Source organism: Hypomesus transpacificus, chromosome 21, assembly GCF_021917145.1.
Source record: "Hypomesus transpacificus isolate Combined female chromosome 21, fHypTra1, whole genome shotgun sequence".
In the NCBI taxonomy this organism is placed as follows: domain Eukaryota; kingdom Metazoa; phylum Chordata; class Actinopteri; order Osmeriformes; family Osmeridae; genus Hypomesus; species Hypomesus transpacificus.
The window spans coordinates 4,911,734-4,923,910 of record NC_061080.1 but is presented as its reverse complement, the minus strand read 5'-3'; the positions used below and the strand labels follow the sequence as shown (position 1 = coordinate 4,923,910).

At 40.6% G+C, this 12,177-nt stretch overlaps 2 protein-coding genes across 2 annotated transcripts; both read right to left on the bottom strand.

Annotated features, from left to right (window-relative positions):
- Window positions 1-1,867: 1,867 nt before the first annotated feature.
- On the bottom strand, window positions 1,868-6,822 carry LOC124483686. Its single transcript, XM_047044225.1, has 15 exons — window positions 6,630-6,822; window positions 6,139-6,534; window positions 5,901-6,002; window positions 5,578-5,810; window positions 5,198-5,376; window positions 4,949-5,042; window positions 4,527-4,653; window positions 4,214-4,425; window positions 3,883-4,000; window positions 3,707-3,798; window positions 3,420-3,537; window positions 3,210-3,314; window positions 2,916-3,101; window positions 2,650-2,829; window positions 1,868-2,519 (listed from the first exon to the last, which is right to left on the bottom strand). The coding sequence occupies exons 2-15, from the start codon at window positions 6,350-6,352 to the stop codon at window positions 2,281-2,283; spliced, it is 2,199 nt and encodes a 732-aa protein (XP_046900181.1). The 5' UTR covers window positions 6,353-6,534; window positions 6,630-6,822; the 3' UTR covers window positions 1,868-2,280.
- Window positions 6,823-8,508: 1,686 nt separating this feature from the next.
- LOC124483584 (zinc finger protein 862-like) lies at window positions 8,509-11,511 on the bottom strand. The gene is made up of 4 exons (XM_047044085.1): window positions 9,971-11,511; window positions 9,351-9,744; window positions 8,917-9,178; window positions 8,509-8,765 (listed from the first exon to the last, which is right to left on the bottom strand). The coding sequence occupies exons 2-4, from the start codon at window positions 9,686-9,688 to the stop codon at window positions 8,634-8,636; spliced, it is 732 nt and encodes a 243-aa protein (XP_046900041.1). The 5' UTR covers window positions 9,689-9,744; window positions 9,971-11,511; the 3' UTR covers window positions 8,509-8,633.
- Between the last annotated feature and the right edge of the window lie 666 nt (window positions 11,512-12,177).

The following is a 12,177-nucleotide window of genomic DNA, read 5'->3' as shown; positions in this document are numbered from 1 at the left end:
AGGACTATGTGCCATGAAAGGAACCCTAGTTACCATACTACTACTAAATATAGGGCTTTAAGGTGACCCCTGGCAAGGGTTCAAAGGTCAATATATCAGATAAGGGTTTACAGGAATGTGTCAAACTTACATAAATGAACCCGCAAGCTAAGACCTTTCCAAAAATGGGTTTGACGTAGTTGTACGACAGTCTTCTTGGACAGATTCCAAGACCATTCATAATCTAAATAGACGACATCAGTGGTCAAAGTCAAATTATGTTTTGGTGGCACATAGTCCTGGTTTAGCACAAACAGAACCAGGGTACAGAACCACTTGTGCATTTGTTTATCCCCAAACTTAAAAGATGATTAGTTGCTCTGCATAAGACATGGTCTGAACAGACAGCGCTAGGGTTAGGGGTTTGATGTCCTTGGTGGTACATGTCCGTGGCTTGCCCTGTCGAATATTTTGGACTAGTAAATACTTTTTTTCACATGGCTTTACCTCTAAGCCAGATAGAGGCTCAACAGCGCCACCTTGAAATGTTCATTTTCAAAATCTAAAATGTGTCTTGTACTCCAAAGTATGCTGCTACCAGGCTGAAAATTTCCATGTTGCTCCATTGAGACATTCCATGCAATGTGTGACAAAAACATTCAAAACTCGAATTTAATATAAAATAAAAGTATGAGAAAAAGACATTCCAAAGTTTACTTTTGTAGTGCTGATTAAATATAATGCGTATTGATCTATAATGCAAGTACATTTTACATTTCTGATCAATCTAATATAAAATTGGAGATGATATTGGTGTAAAACACAAATTACTAAAATAACTACAAACGTATTCCATTAAACACTGAATCGAGATGTTGAACGACGCCATATTTGTAGTTCAACTAGGCATGTTACATGTTTCAAAGTTTACATGTTTAGGGTTTGAAAACAGAACATCTTAACAATTGATATATCACATACAAAGTATGTATGAATAGATTATAATATAATGGAGGTGTTGAAGAGGTAATCAATATTAGCATTAAATGCCCTAGTTGGCAATGGAGTAGTATTTTAAATGAGATGACGCATCGAGGGATTAGCCTTGATTTTAGGTCTACTCGAATTCATGCAGCGTCGGCAGCACCGACAGCCGGCCTCGCTGACTTGAAGGAGTGAATGCCATTGGCTGGTCCGCGCCGCCGGCCCTGCATGAAGTCGAACACACCTTTTGTGTAGGCTAGGGCTACTTAAATCATGGTGTATGGCAAGATTTGTTGGTAGCTATATTTAGCCTTTTTGGTTTGTCATCATGTGTAATTTCGCATAATTAGAAACCATCCGATTACTTCGTTTTACGATTGTTTGGAATCTCGTTGGTTTTAAAGAACTACAGTTAGCTATCAGTAGCTTTCAGCTAACTCAGGGTTCCGTTGGGAGGATCCCTATTTGCGTGGTTTATACGCCAAATATTCCCACTCATTTCTATCAACAGAAAATGCGTCTATAGGTACGTTCGACTTCATGCAGCGCCGGCGGCGTCGACAGCCGGCTGCCTTGAATCTGAGAATACCATTGGCTGCGTCATGTCAGCCGGGCTGCAGGCGACGCCGGCGCTGCATGAAGTCGAACGCACCTTATATTACACACAGAACTTCAACCTCATCCAGACTCAGATTTTCACTAATGGTCACTAATCAATATTAAATATTGAGATAATAGTTGTCTCGAGTTATACAGACTTAAATCAGAATTTTTCAAAAACAATCTGGATAATTGAAATATATGATGAATAAATATATGATGAATAATAAATGAATAATTTATCCCCATCATTTCCCAATTGCCCAATCTGCCAGCCAACATAAATTGAGTCCAACCACGCAAGTCAATGTATGTAAAAAATAATACGAAAGTTTATTGAACAGAAAAACAAGACTGAGTTAGTGAAAATAAAACCAAAACCTGGGAGCCGCTGGCCCTCCCCGCAATGGGAAGGCGTAGCCAGCGCACTCCCTTACCTAACAGTGAATCTAAAACAAAAACCCGAAAACGTTAGCTTGGTCACCAACTCACCCATGTTATAAGTTAAGTGTTATGTTCTACCACTCATTTACAAATAATGCTCTGTGCTCTGCTGCAGTAATGCTCTGGAGGCAGCCTTTGTTGCAATTGACTCGCCTGGGCCATTACAGGTAGAGATCAAAGGGAGAGAACACACAGTATACATTACAGTATATCAAGTTAGGTCTGAGGCGATTACAGCTGTGACTGAGTGATTCAGATCCAAGTGACTTGAATTCAATTCTCTGCATCCTCCTCCTCATCACTATCATCATCATCCGAGCTGTTGCCACGTTGCCAGTCCATGTCTTCTTCCATTTCCCTGTCCTCCTCTTCCACCAGCCTGTTACTTGGTTTGAGAGTGCATCTGTAGGTGCCTGCTATGGTCTGCTGTTGGAGTCTCAGGTCTTGCAGTCTTCTTTTTAGTGCACTGATGAGGCCCTTGGACCCCTCCTCGGTTAATCCATTTGGCAAGCCTGGAAATGTTGTTAATTTATGTTGAAATTAATTTACTGAAGACTATACTAGCAGGATTCGTTTCCACTTAAATAGTTTGACCTATAAATTTGAAAGTGCATGTAGCCAGATCATTTGATTTACACTTACTTCCTGTCTGTGTGCTCACTAAAACAGTGCCCATCAGTGTCTGGACCTTTGCCACTGAGTCCTTGAGGTACTGGCAGTGCTGCAGCATCTCCTTCACAAGGATCTGCTTTTCCTCTTTTAGTCGTGAGGCAAGCATTATGTGGTCAAAGAGCTTCTTCTTTGTGAGGATGTCCACACCGTCTGTCAAGGAATAAAAACATTTGACATTAATAAACTAATTTGATGACATTTTATATGCATACTTAAGTTAAATCTTGATGCAACACCTGTGTTCTGTTCCTGCCAAGGCCAGATCATGCTCTCTGCAGCTTTGTTAGAGAGTTTCTGCACAACTAACTCTGTGTCCACAAGGTCACCATCAGGCTGTTGGTTGTATCTCTGGATGTCTTCCAGCAACCGTTTCTTTTCCTGGGCTATCTTTTGAGTTATTTTCTGTCGCCTTTTGTTGCGATCTGCAAATACAGTAAAAACAATAGTACGTAAAAAGAGCTGCCATGGTAATGAAGATATCATTATAGCCTAAGATTTATCTGCATTAGTTATGTTTACACTATACATACCATTCTGTCTGTAAAGGTAGTGCTTTTTCTGACAAATGCTCACAAAGAGTGCTTCGATTGTGATCTGCAAACTTTGAGCATCAACAGGACCAGGTGCTGCGCTTCCTTGATTAAAGATAAAATAAATACACTTTTAACATTTAAGCTACAGATATGCAGATATTACAACCAAGTGACTGAGAGTGTTTATGAATTAAGTATTTTTCTTACTGCTACTGGCCCACTGCTTGACATCAACAACCCATTGTTTCAGCATGTCATCACAGCAATGCAACTGCTCCTGCATTGTCTTCAGGCTCTCAGCTACATCCACAGTCTTCTCTACTGTCTGAAAACAACAATACAGAAGGTCTTTTAAACTACCAGAGGTCCTGTACCACTACAATTTCTACTAGGGGGTACTATAACGACCTGATGCATTTTGGGTATAATAAGTAAAAGTTACGTTTATATGTAACTGCTTTAAAAAGTTAATCATCTTCAGTATGTGAACATACCTTCTTGAATCTAGAAGACAAGGCTATATGGAGGCCATTCTCTTTCCGTTCATTCCACCCCATAGCATGGACAGTCAGCATGTCAGTTCTTACTGTGAAGAACAAAACAAAATCACAATACAATTTTGTAAAACATGTACATTTGCAGGCTTGCAGGGGGAAATAAGCTTACAAACCTGACTTGGCCATATACTTGGTGGTAAGGGCACATCTGGAGAGAAAACTATTCACTTGCTCTACTTCTTCACCGAGAGTGGTGCCGGCGCCCTCCTGGTTCCTTGCAGTCCACAGAATCTACAGGAAGAAGATAATGTGTAAAGCGGTGTGGACACACGTTATTGAAGCATATCCTGAGATTACCAACTTTAGAGGGCAGCACTTACGGGCTACAGAAAAACTTTAAATACACTCCCAGGTTGTTGTATGGGTCAGTTGTTGTATGGCATTTTACACTCAGTTTGCCACATCATACTCTAAAATGTATGGTCAAGTAGCTAAAAGCATCACCTCGCATTTTGTATTGTGGGCTTTGGCATGCATCACAGACAAGCAACGCCTCATTTCCTGAAGGGGTTGAAGATGCGTCAAGGCCTCTGACACTTTTGTCAAGTATGGCACATATCGGCAGGTCACATCCATGGCCCACAATGTAGCACTCTGGAACTCTTTTTGGAGAAACATTGGATATGCAAAGATTTCTCCTCTATACATATTCAGACCTTTAAAAAAAGCACAATGCACATGAAAGAGGCTTTAGATCATAATATAAATATATATTATTTTATTTTTTTTACTACTACTTAATCAGACCCATACCAACCTTTGAGAAGAAATCCATGTCTACACACAGCAATTTCCACACCTTCTTCATCCAACTTGTTGACCCGCTTTGAAGTCTCTCTTGCTGCATTCCATTGGGTGTCACCACACATCGCTTTTCCTGCGGTCTACCAAAGTAAATCATTTGAACATGACAATAGTTAATTCAAGTACACTAGATTGCAGGACTGTTCACGCAAACACACAAACTTTAACTGTCAAGATTTTGTCATTGCCTGACCTATCTTACATTTGAAGGATAAAGCAATATGCAATATGAATGTACTGTGCCCCCTGGATAAGAATCTAGTGCTGTATCCCCACCTGATCATAGACTCCCTTCTCCAAAGGCAATCGTGTTTTCTACTTTAATTAGAACAAAATAATCCCAATAAATGTTGTTCAGAATAATGTAAAACGTACACTCTTGACAGTTCCCCGGACCTCCTCAACAAAACTGGACACCTCAGAGTCTCGGGCTAAAAACACTCCATCGAAGAACCCTGGCTCTTCACTCCTTTAAGACAATGTATTATGGACTACCTTTGTAATAGGACCTTTTATTTATGTAGCACTTATCAAAAAAAACATTGACATTAACAGTGTCATTAACAGCTGGACATACTGTATATTAACTACATTGGCTGTTCATAATGTGTGCACAGAACTCACTGGTTTGTTTTCTGGAACCTGTACAACTTTCTGTTGCCATCCACAGAAACAGCCACCATTTCAGGGCTACAGACTGGACAGACCAATGGCTCCTTTCCAAGAAGTTGGTTCTCTTCATAGTTGCAGTACACAAATTGCAGAAATCTTCTCTGAAATGCATCTGCATTCACTTTGCCAGTCTAAAGAAAATAATATAATACAGCTTTCAAAAACGATAAACTACATCTTTGCCTTTGTATGTTTTGTGTTTTGTATGCAACTTTTCAAATCCATAAGGATGCAAATGACTATTTTGTGTGGTAAGGTCTTCAGTCTATAATCTGAAATATGTACTACCTACTACAGCCACTTGTGGACCTTGTGAACTGCTCTTTACTTACTCTTCCATATTGCTTTGTTCTCTGGTCCAACATTGCTGTAAAGGCTTGTCTGGACATTCCTGGAGCTGCTGTCTTCATAGCCTCAAAGGAATGGAAGAGATCTTGATGGAACAGTGTCTGTGCCTGCATGGTAGCAGGCCAGTAACCACTCTTTACAAAGTCACTGACTTCTGGAGCCCATTTCTGGTTGCAATGTTTGCATGTTAGCACCGGAACGTGAAGATCATAACGGCCTGAGAGCACATGAAAGGCAAATCAATAACATGAAACCAAAGTGACGTGTTAGTAATATAAAAAAATTCAACAGTTTAACAAGATCCTACCATTTATGCAAACCAGTATGATGGATCTACCAACAGAGACTGCTACATCAGCGGTGTCACAGGAGCATATCCTTTGAGGTAGAGCTGTTGGCAGAAAACAATCTGCAAGGCAAAGAACCATAAGGTATACAATTAATAATGTTTGGGTTGTGAGTAATGACTTAAATAACACATTTCAATTTCAGATAAGAATGATCTGTTAAGAAAATTGACAATCAATTGTAAAAGAAATGCCAACCTTGTTCACAAATGCTGTATTTTCCAGTGTCACAGAGTGTCACAGACTCTGTTGGTGGGATGTATTTGAAAAATCCATCCATGATGGTTTGCCTGTTGTGTAGAGTGTGGTGTTTATGTACCGAGCCATCACACTCAGCACAAAACCACTCTGAGGGCATACATTCCCCACAACGGATGACAGCTTCTTTCACGTGACAGTGATTGCATGTCATCTGTACGATGTTCTCAGCAGAAAGTAAATTGTCAAGGTTCTGTGGCCTCGCCTGTTGCCAACATTGTTGGACCTCTTTCTGCCTTTGACTCCAACTGGACAATGGTGGCTGCTGAACAAAATCTTGCGATTACATGTTCTCTGAGTCCTGTAGAAGGTCCTCAAGCTGCCGCATATTCAAATCTTCAAAAGGGAGGAGAAAAAAGAATAATATCGTAACTCCAACATCGCCACAAAACACTGTTGAAATACAGCATTTGGAACAAAAGATTATTCACCATGGTCTAGGTGTTGGCCATGGTCTAATGGCGGTGAAGAAGAAACATGTCTTCCTTCGTCTGGTCTTTGTGATGTTGACTGCTTTCTAAGGGCTCGTGGGCGCTGGTGAACAATGTCCCCATTGTGGTCCCTCTTCTTCCAATGAACAGGCTTTGGTGATGCGGTCTTAGTTTTCTGTCTGTTCTTCTCTGTCTAGAATTACAACTTGGTTTAAGAAAGGTTTACCAATATGGGAAATGCCTTTGGATTACTGACAGAAAAAGCAACTAAAGTAGTGTAACCCTTCTGATTCATGTCTTTTAAATGCGCCTCCATGCAGGGTAGGAAATTTACACATTTTTGGGGGGGCAATTTTTGCCCCCACTGACTGAAATCCAGGGGCATTGAAAAAAAATTGGGGGCACTTTTTGAAAATTGTGAAATAACATTTAACCTTTGTTCAAGATAATGAATATGCTTATTTAGGCTAACAGTATATGAGCAATTGTCACCAAATGGCAAAAATAAGACTATTAAGCAGTAGTCTACAGATTCAAAGTGTTTTCTTAGATTCTTTTTTCAAAGAAAAAATCAGACAATCATATTTGTTTTGTTCTTCTTTTTATTTTTTTTTACAACTATTAAGTTATAATTATTTTTTATAATTATAACTTATTATATTTATTTTATTATATTATATACTTTTTATTTTGTTACCTTTAATCATGTTGTTCCTACCTAGTACCGGAAATGCAGATAGGACAGACTAAACAAAGAACAACAACAAAACACAATAAAAGGGCTATACGTGGATTAATTAAATTGAATCTACAAACAAAACGCTCAGCAGTGCTGAGGGGAAAATGTCATTTCAGATAATTAAAAAGTACATATTAGGTTATATGTACAGTGGAGAAAAATTATAAATATGTACGTATACATAAATGAGTGGCTTATTTGTCAAATAGCACCAGTTCATCATTGTCGTCATCTGTGTCACTGTCAGCCATTGGAGAAGTTGCTGGTCTGACCTGCTGCCTTTTCCCATAGGGTTTTATATGGGGCCGCCTTGCTTTCTTCCCACTGCAGAACCATTTTTTCACAGTAGATTCGACACATCCAGCAGCAGCAGCTGCATCTTCTTCTTCTGGTCCCTCCAGTGAGATCATCATTAGGTCTTCCACTGTGGCTGTGTTGAGATTGATCCGCCAGTCAGTTTTGACTCGATTCAGAAGAGAAAACGCCCTCTCTACCTTGGAGGTGGACATCGGCATGACTTGAATGATTTCAATGATGTGGAGTATGTTGGGGAACTCCTCAGACCACACCCTTAGAATCTGTGACCATAGTTCCTCCCACTTTAGACCTCTGTAATTCCTGTTGATGACCTTCTTAAGACGGGTCCACTCTGCCATTACGTTTTCTACATCACACCCGTTTTTCTTTAGTATTTCCTTGAAATGCTCTAGGAGCAGCAAGACCTCCTCATTACCATACTCAGTCAGATCTTCAGGCCAGTGCTTAGGGTCCAGTTTACACATGGCCATGAGAATTGTGTCTGTTTGATACCTGTCATCCAGGCAGGCCACAATGTCATGGATGAGCGGCTCTCTGGAACTCTTCAATCTTTCTTCAGCATCTGCATAAGTGTCAGAAAGCGCTACACCTCTGTAACTACCACACCTACACTGCACCTTCACTACTCTAAGCTTTGGGCCATCACCTTTCGCCATGTCTTTCAGCACTTCTTTGGAAGTCTCAATAGCCTCCACAGCTGTGGGGAGAGAGATGCTGTCTTTCTGGAACTGGAGAGATAGATGGGACAACTCACCCAAAACATCCATGTAAAGACCTATATGGAGGAGGAATTTATTGGACTCAACCTTCTTGAGCCATCCTCTCACTCTTGCAGCATCTGCTTTCTTTATATCTTGCCGCTGATCACTTCCCACCTCACTTAGATGAGCGATGACTGCAGGGATGTTCGTCTCGAGTGCTTTAAGGGCTCTTCTGCGGTGATCAACCTATCTGGTCCCATCTACCCTAGTGGGTGTCAGGACAGACTCGTCGAGCAGTTCAGCCAGCCGGTCCAGCTCCCGTCTTCTTTTCCCTGACCCTCGATAGAAGGATGTATAGAAAGATAGGAACCCATCAATCTGAAAAAGGAAAAGAAAAACACAAACAAGGCGTTGAGAATAAAAGGCCCACAAAGTTTATACTGTTGGATTTAGGGTCCAGCAATGTTAATAAATACTATGGTTTTTATAATATGTTTTTTTATATCAAAAGTTAAAATATCACACAAACCTCTTGATTGAAATATGTTCCCTGGAAGGCATTCTTACAGGCTAGCTCCAAACGATGAGCTAAACAATGAATGCCTATTAGCCATGGCATGTCCATTTTTAGCTTTGTGTAGATGCCCTGCCTGCATCCAAAGTTAACGCTGGCTCCATCTGCTCCGAAACCAACAAGATGATCGGTCCAGGTAGGGATGCCCTTGGAGATTAACAGTGACCGGATGCAATGCAGGAAGCCGTCAGCTGTGGCACTCTCAATGTCCTCAGTTCTATTAGGATGATAAAAACACACAATGTAATTTTTTAACACACCAAACAGAAGTTAGCCACTTCAGAGAAATCATTGTACTGTATGTGTGTAAATAACCTTTAGATTAATTGATAAACAATCAACTTGAGCAATAGATAATTGAAAAGAGATCATTGATCATAGATAATTACCCCACAAATGCCATGCGAGGGACACCATCTTTATGCAGGTATTTCACATAAAGGACCTCCTTCTCAGTTGTTGACCTGTCTGTGCTCCCATCAACAAGGACACTGATATATCTGGAAGACAGTACTTGCTTGCTAACCTCAAGATGTATTTGTTCTGCGAGGTACTGGGTAAAAACCCTTGCTTGTTTGGGGTTAATGTAGGCATTTTCCAAATCAACTCCATGCCGCTTCTCCAGTTTGACAAGAGATGGATAGTAAGCAAATGGTTTCTCGTGTTTAGCAATATGGTAAGCAATGTCAAACAACTTGACCATTTTGCAGAACGCTGTCTTCTGCATCAGATTCACAGCTTCCACAATTGGCTCTCTGTCATTGAGCTGATTACTCCATGCTTCTGTAAAAACAAAAATAGTATGTTATATGTGATAAGAGACTTCATCTATACATTTAAACCTTGAAAATCCCCAGTCAACTGCAGTCTCAACTTTACCCAAATAGAGGATGTTATTCTGAAAATTGTTATTTAACAAACCCCACTATTAATAAAAGTTGAAGTTGTTATCATTCACATTAATTCATTAAAATCAATAAATGCTAAATAAATTCTACAAATAAATCACATTTTACAACTGTCTCCATGTTTTCGGTCAGCCCTGTCACATTACATAAAAACGACATACAAAGAGTGCAATATGCCTTTAAGGTTATGACTCAGCGGATGTGACATCATTTGACTGAGTTGAAGCTGTCACTGATAAAGATTAGTTTTTCTCAATTACTTATAATTTAAAGCTTGTTTTTGCATGTTTTTTTTTTGAAGAGGACCAGCTACAGGGTCAGTTGCTGTCACACTTAAATATCCTAGAAAAGAATAAAGGTTTTGGAAAACCAAAAATGTTACTGAAATGCCTTGCTTACAAGCTATCAGTTTTGACGCAAGGAAGCTAGCATGCTGAGGCCGTGTTCACACTTCACTTCTTTTTTCAAGTGCCAGCGCCTTTTTTACATGCAACCCTATGGGGAAAGGACGCCTTTTTGAGTACAATTTTCTCAACTTTTTAGAAAATCGCTGGGTGACGTCAAGCGCCTTTCTGACAACTGACCAATCAGGACGAGGTAGTAAGGTAGTAACCTTCTACCGTAGTTACCGGTACCCCCAAAATAGATCAACATGAAAGTTGTAGACTGAGGTGAAAGCGCTCTAAAGGCTCTGAAGGCAGCGCTTAAAAAAAATTAAGTGTGAAACACGGCCTAATGGCAGTTAAATTCATATATCTATGGTTAAACTGGCCGACTGTCAGGCCCTGTCACCTCAGGCCCTGTCACGGCTGGTCACAGTCCTGTGTGACAGGGCCTGACAGCCCTAGGCTATGACAGGGCCCGACAAATCAATGATGAAATGAATGAAGTTATCACTCACCGAAGGCGATTGCGTGTTGTTTGGTCGCCTGGTGACAAAAGGCCACGTATTTCTTGATATTTTCACTCCCCTTGATGAAATCAGCGGAAGAATTTGCTTGTGCTGGACTGACGACTTTGGCAGCAACTCGTTGAGCACAAGTTCGACAGGCTTTACAAAAAATGTGTCTTTTTCTCGTCATTTACCTCCACCCCAAGCCAATCTAGTTTCCATTTTTCTATGGTCGCTGGGTGAGTTAATTTAGTCCTTAGAACCAGAGATGGTAACGGAGACTGTTTGATTAACCTCAGGTGTCCTCACACTCGCAGGTCTGATCAAGAAGCGCTCCATTTTTTCTTTCTTTTTTTAGAACGTTCGATAATATACGCGCATGCAACATAGGTCAAGGCGCGAATCCAAAACATTCTATGGCAGGGGTGTCAAACTCATTTTAGGTAAGGGGCCACATATGGTGCACTTTGATCTCAAGTGGGCCAGAGCAGTAATCATAGCATAATAACGCATACATAACGACAATATTTTACATTTAGTCATTTTTAGCAGAAGCTCTTATCCAGAGCGTCTTAATGGTTTTTGATGATAAACCCTATTTTAAGGTCTTTCTACAACTTTCCCCGTGAGCACGCTTCTATTTTGAGTAAACAACTCTAGAAGTGTTCTAATTTCTCAATCAGAAATTTATTTACATTTACATTACATTTACATTTATTCATTTAGCAGACGCTTTTATCCAAAGCGACTTCCAAGAGAGAGCTTCACAAAGTGCATAGGTCACTGATAATAACAACAAGATAGCCCCACAGCATTGCGGGTAGTCAAAAACAAGAAGTACATATTGTGAACAACCAAAAAATAGTGCTAAAGGGAAGAAACCATAAGAGCATGTAGTTAAACAAGTTAAAATTACACAACATTAATCTCTAAGTGCAGGTGTACCTGTAGGAAAGCAATAAAAATAGGATTAACTAAAAAAAAAAGAATACAACGGTTTAAATCAGCTACCACTAACCAACAAGAGCAACAGTCTAAGCAAGAGTCATTGTGAACCTTGAGGAAACTAGCGTTGGGTTCAGCAAACCATTCCTAAGTACCATTGTACTCCCGGAACAAGTGCGTCTTGAGCCTTCTCTTGAAGGTGGAGAGACAGTCCGTGTCTCTGATGGAGGTGGGGAGTTGATTCCACCACTGGGGTGCCAGGCAGGAGAAGAGCTTGTGCTGGGACCGGGCGGTCTTGAGAGGTGGGACCACCAGGCGGTTGTCTGAAGAAGACCGTAGGTGGCAGGTGGGGGTGTAAGGCTGCAGGAGAGACTTGATGTAGTCGGGCGCAGTCCCGTTCACTGCTCGGAAGGTCAGTACCAGGGTCTTGAATCTGATGCGGGCCGTTATGGGTAGCCAGTGGAGGGAGAT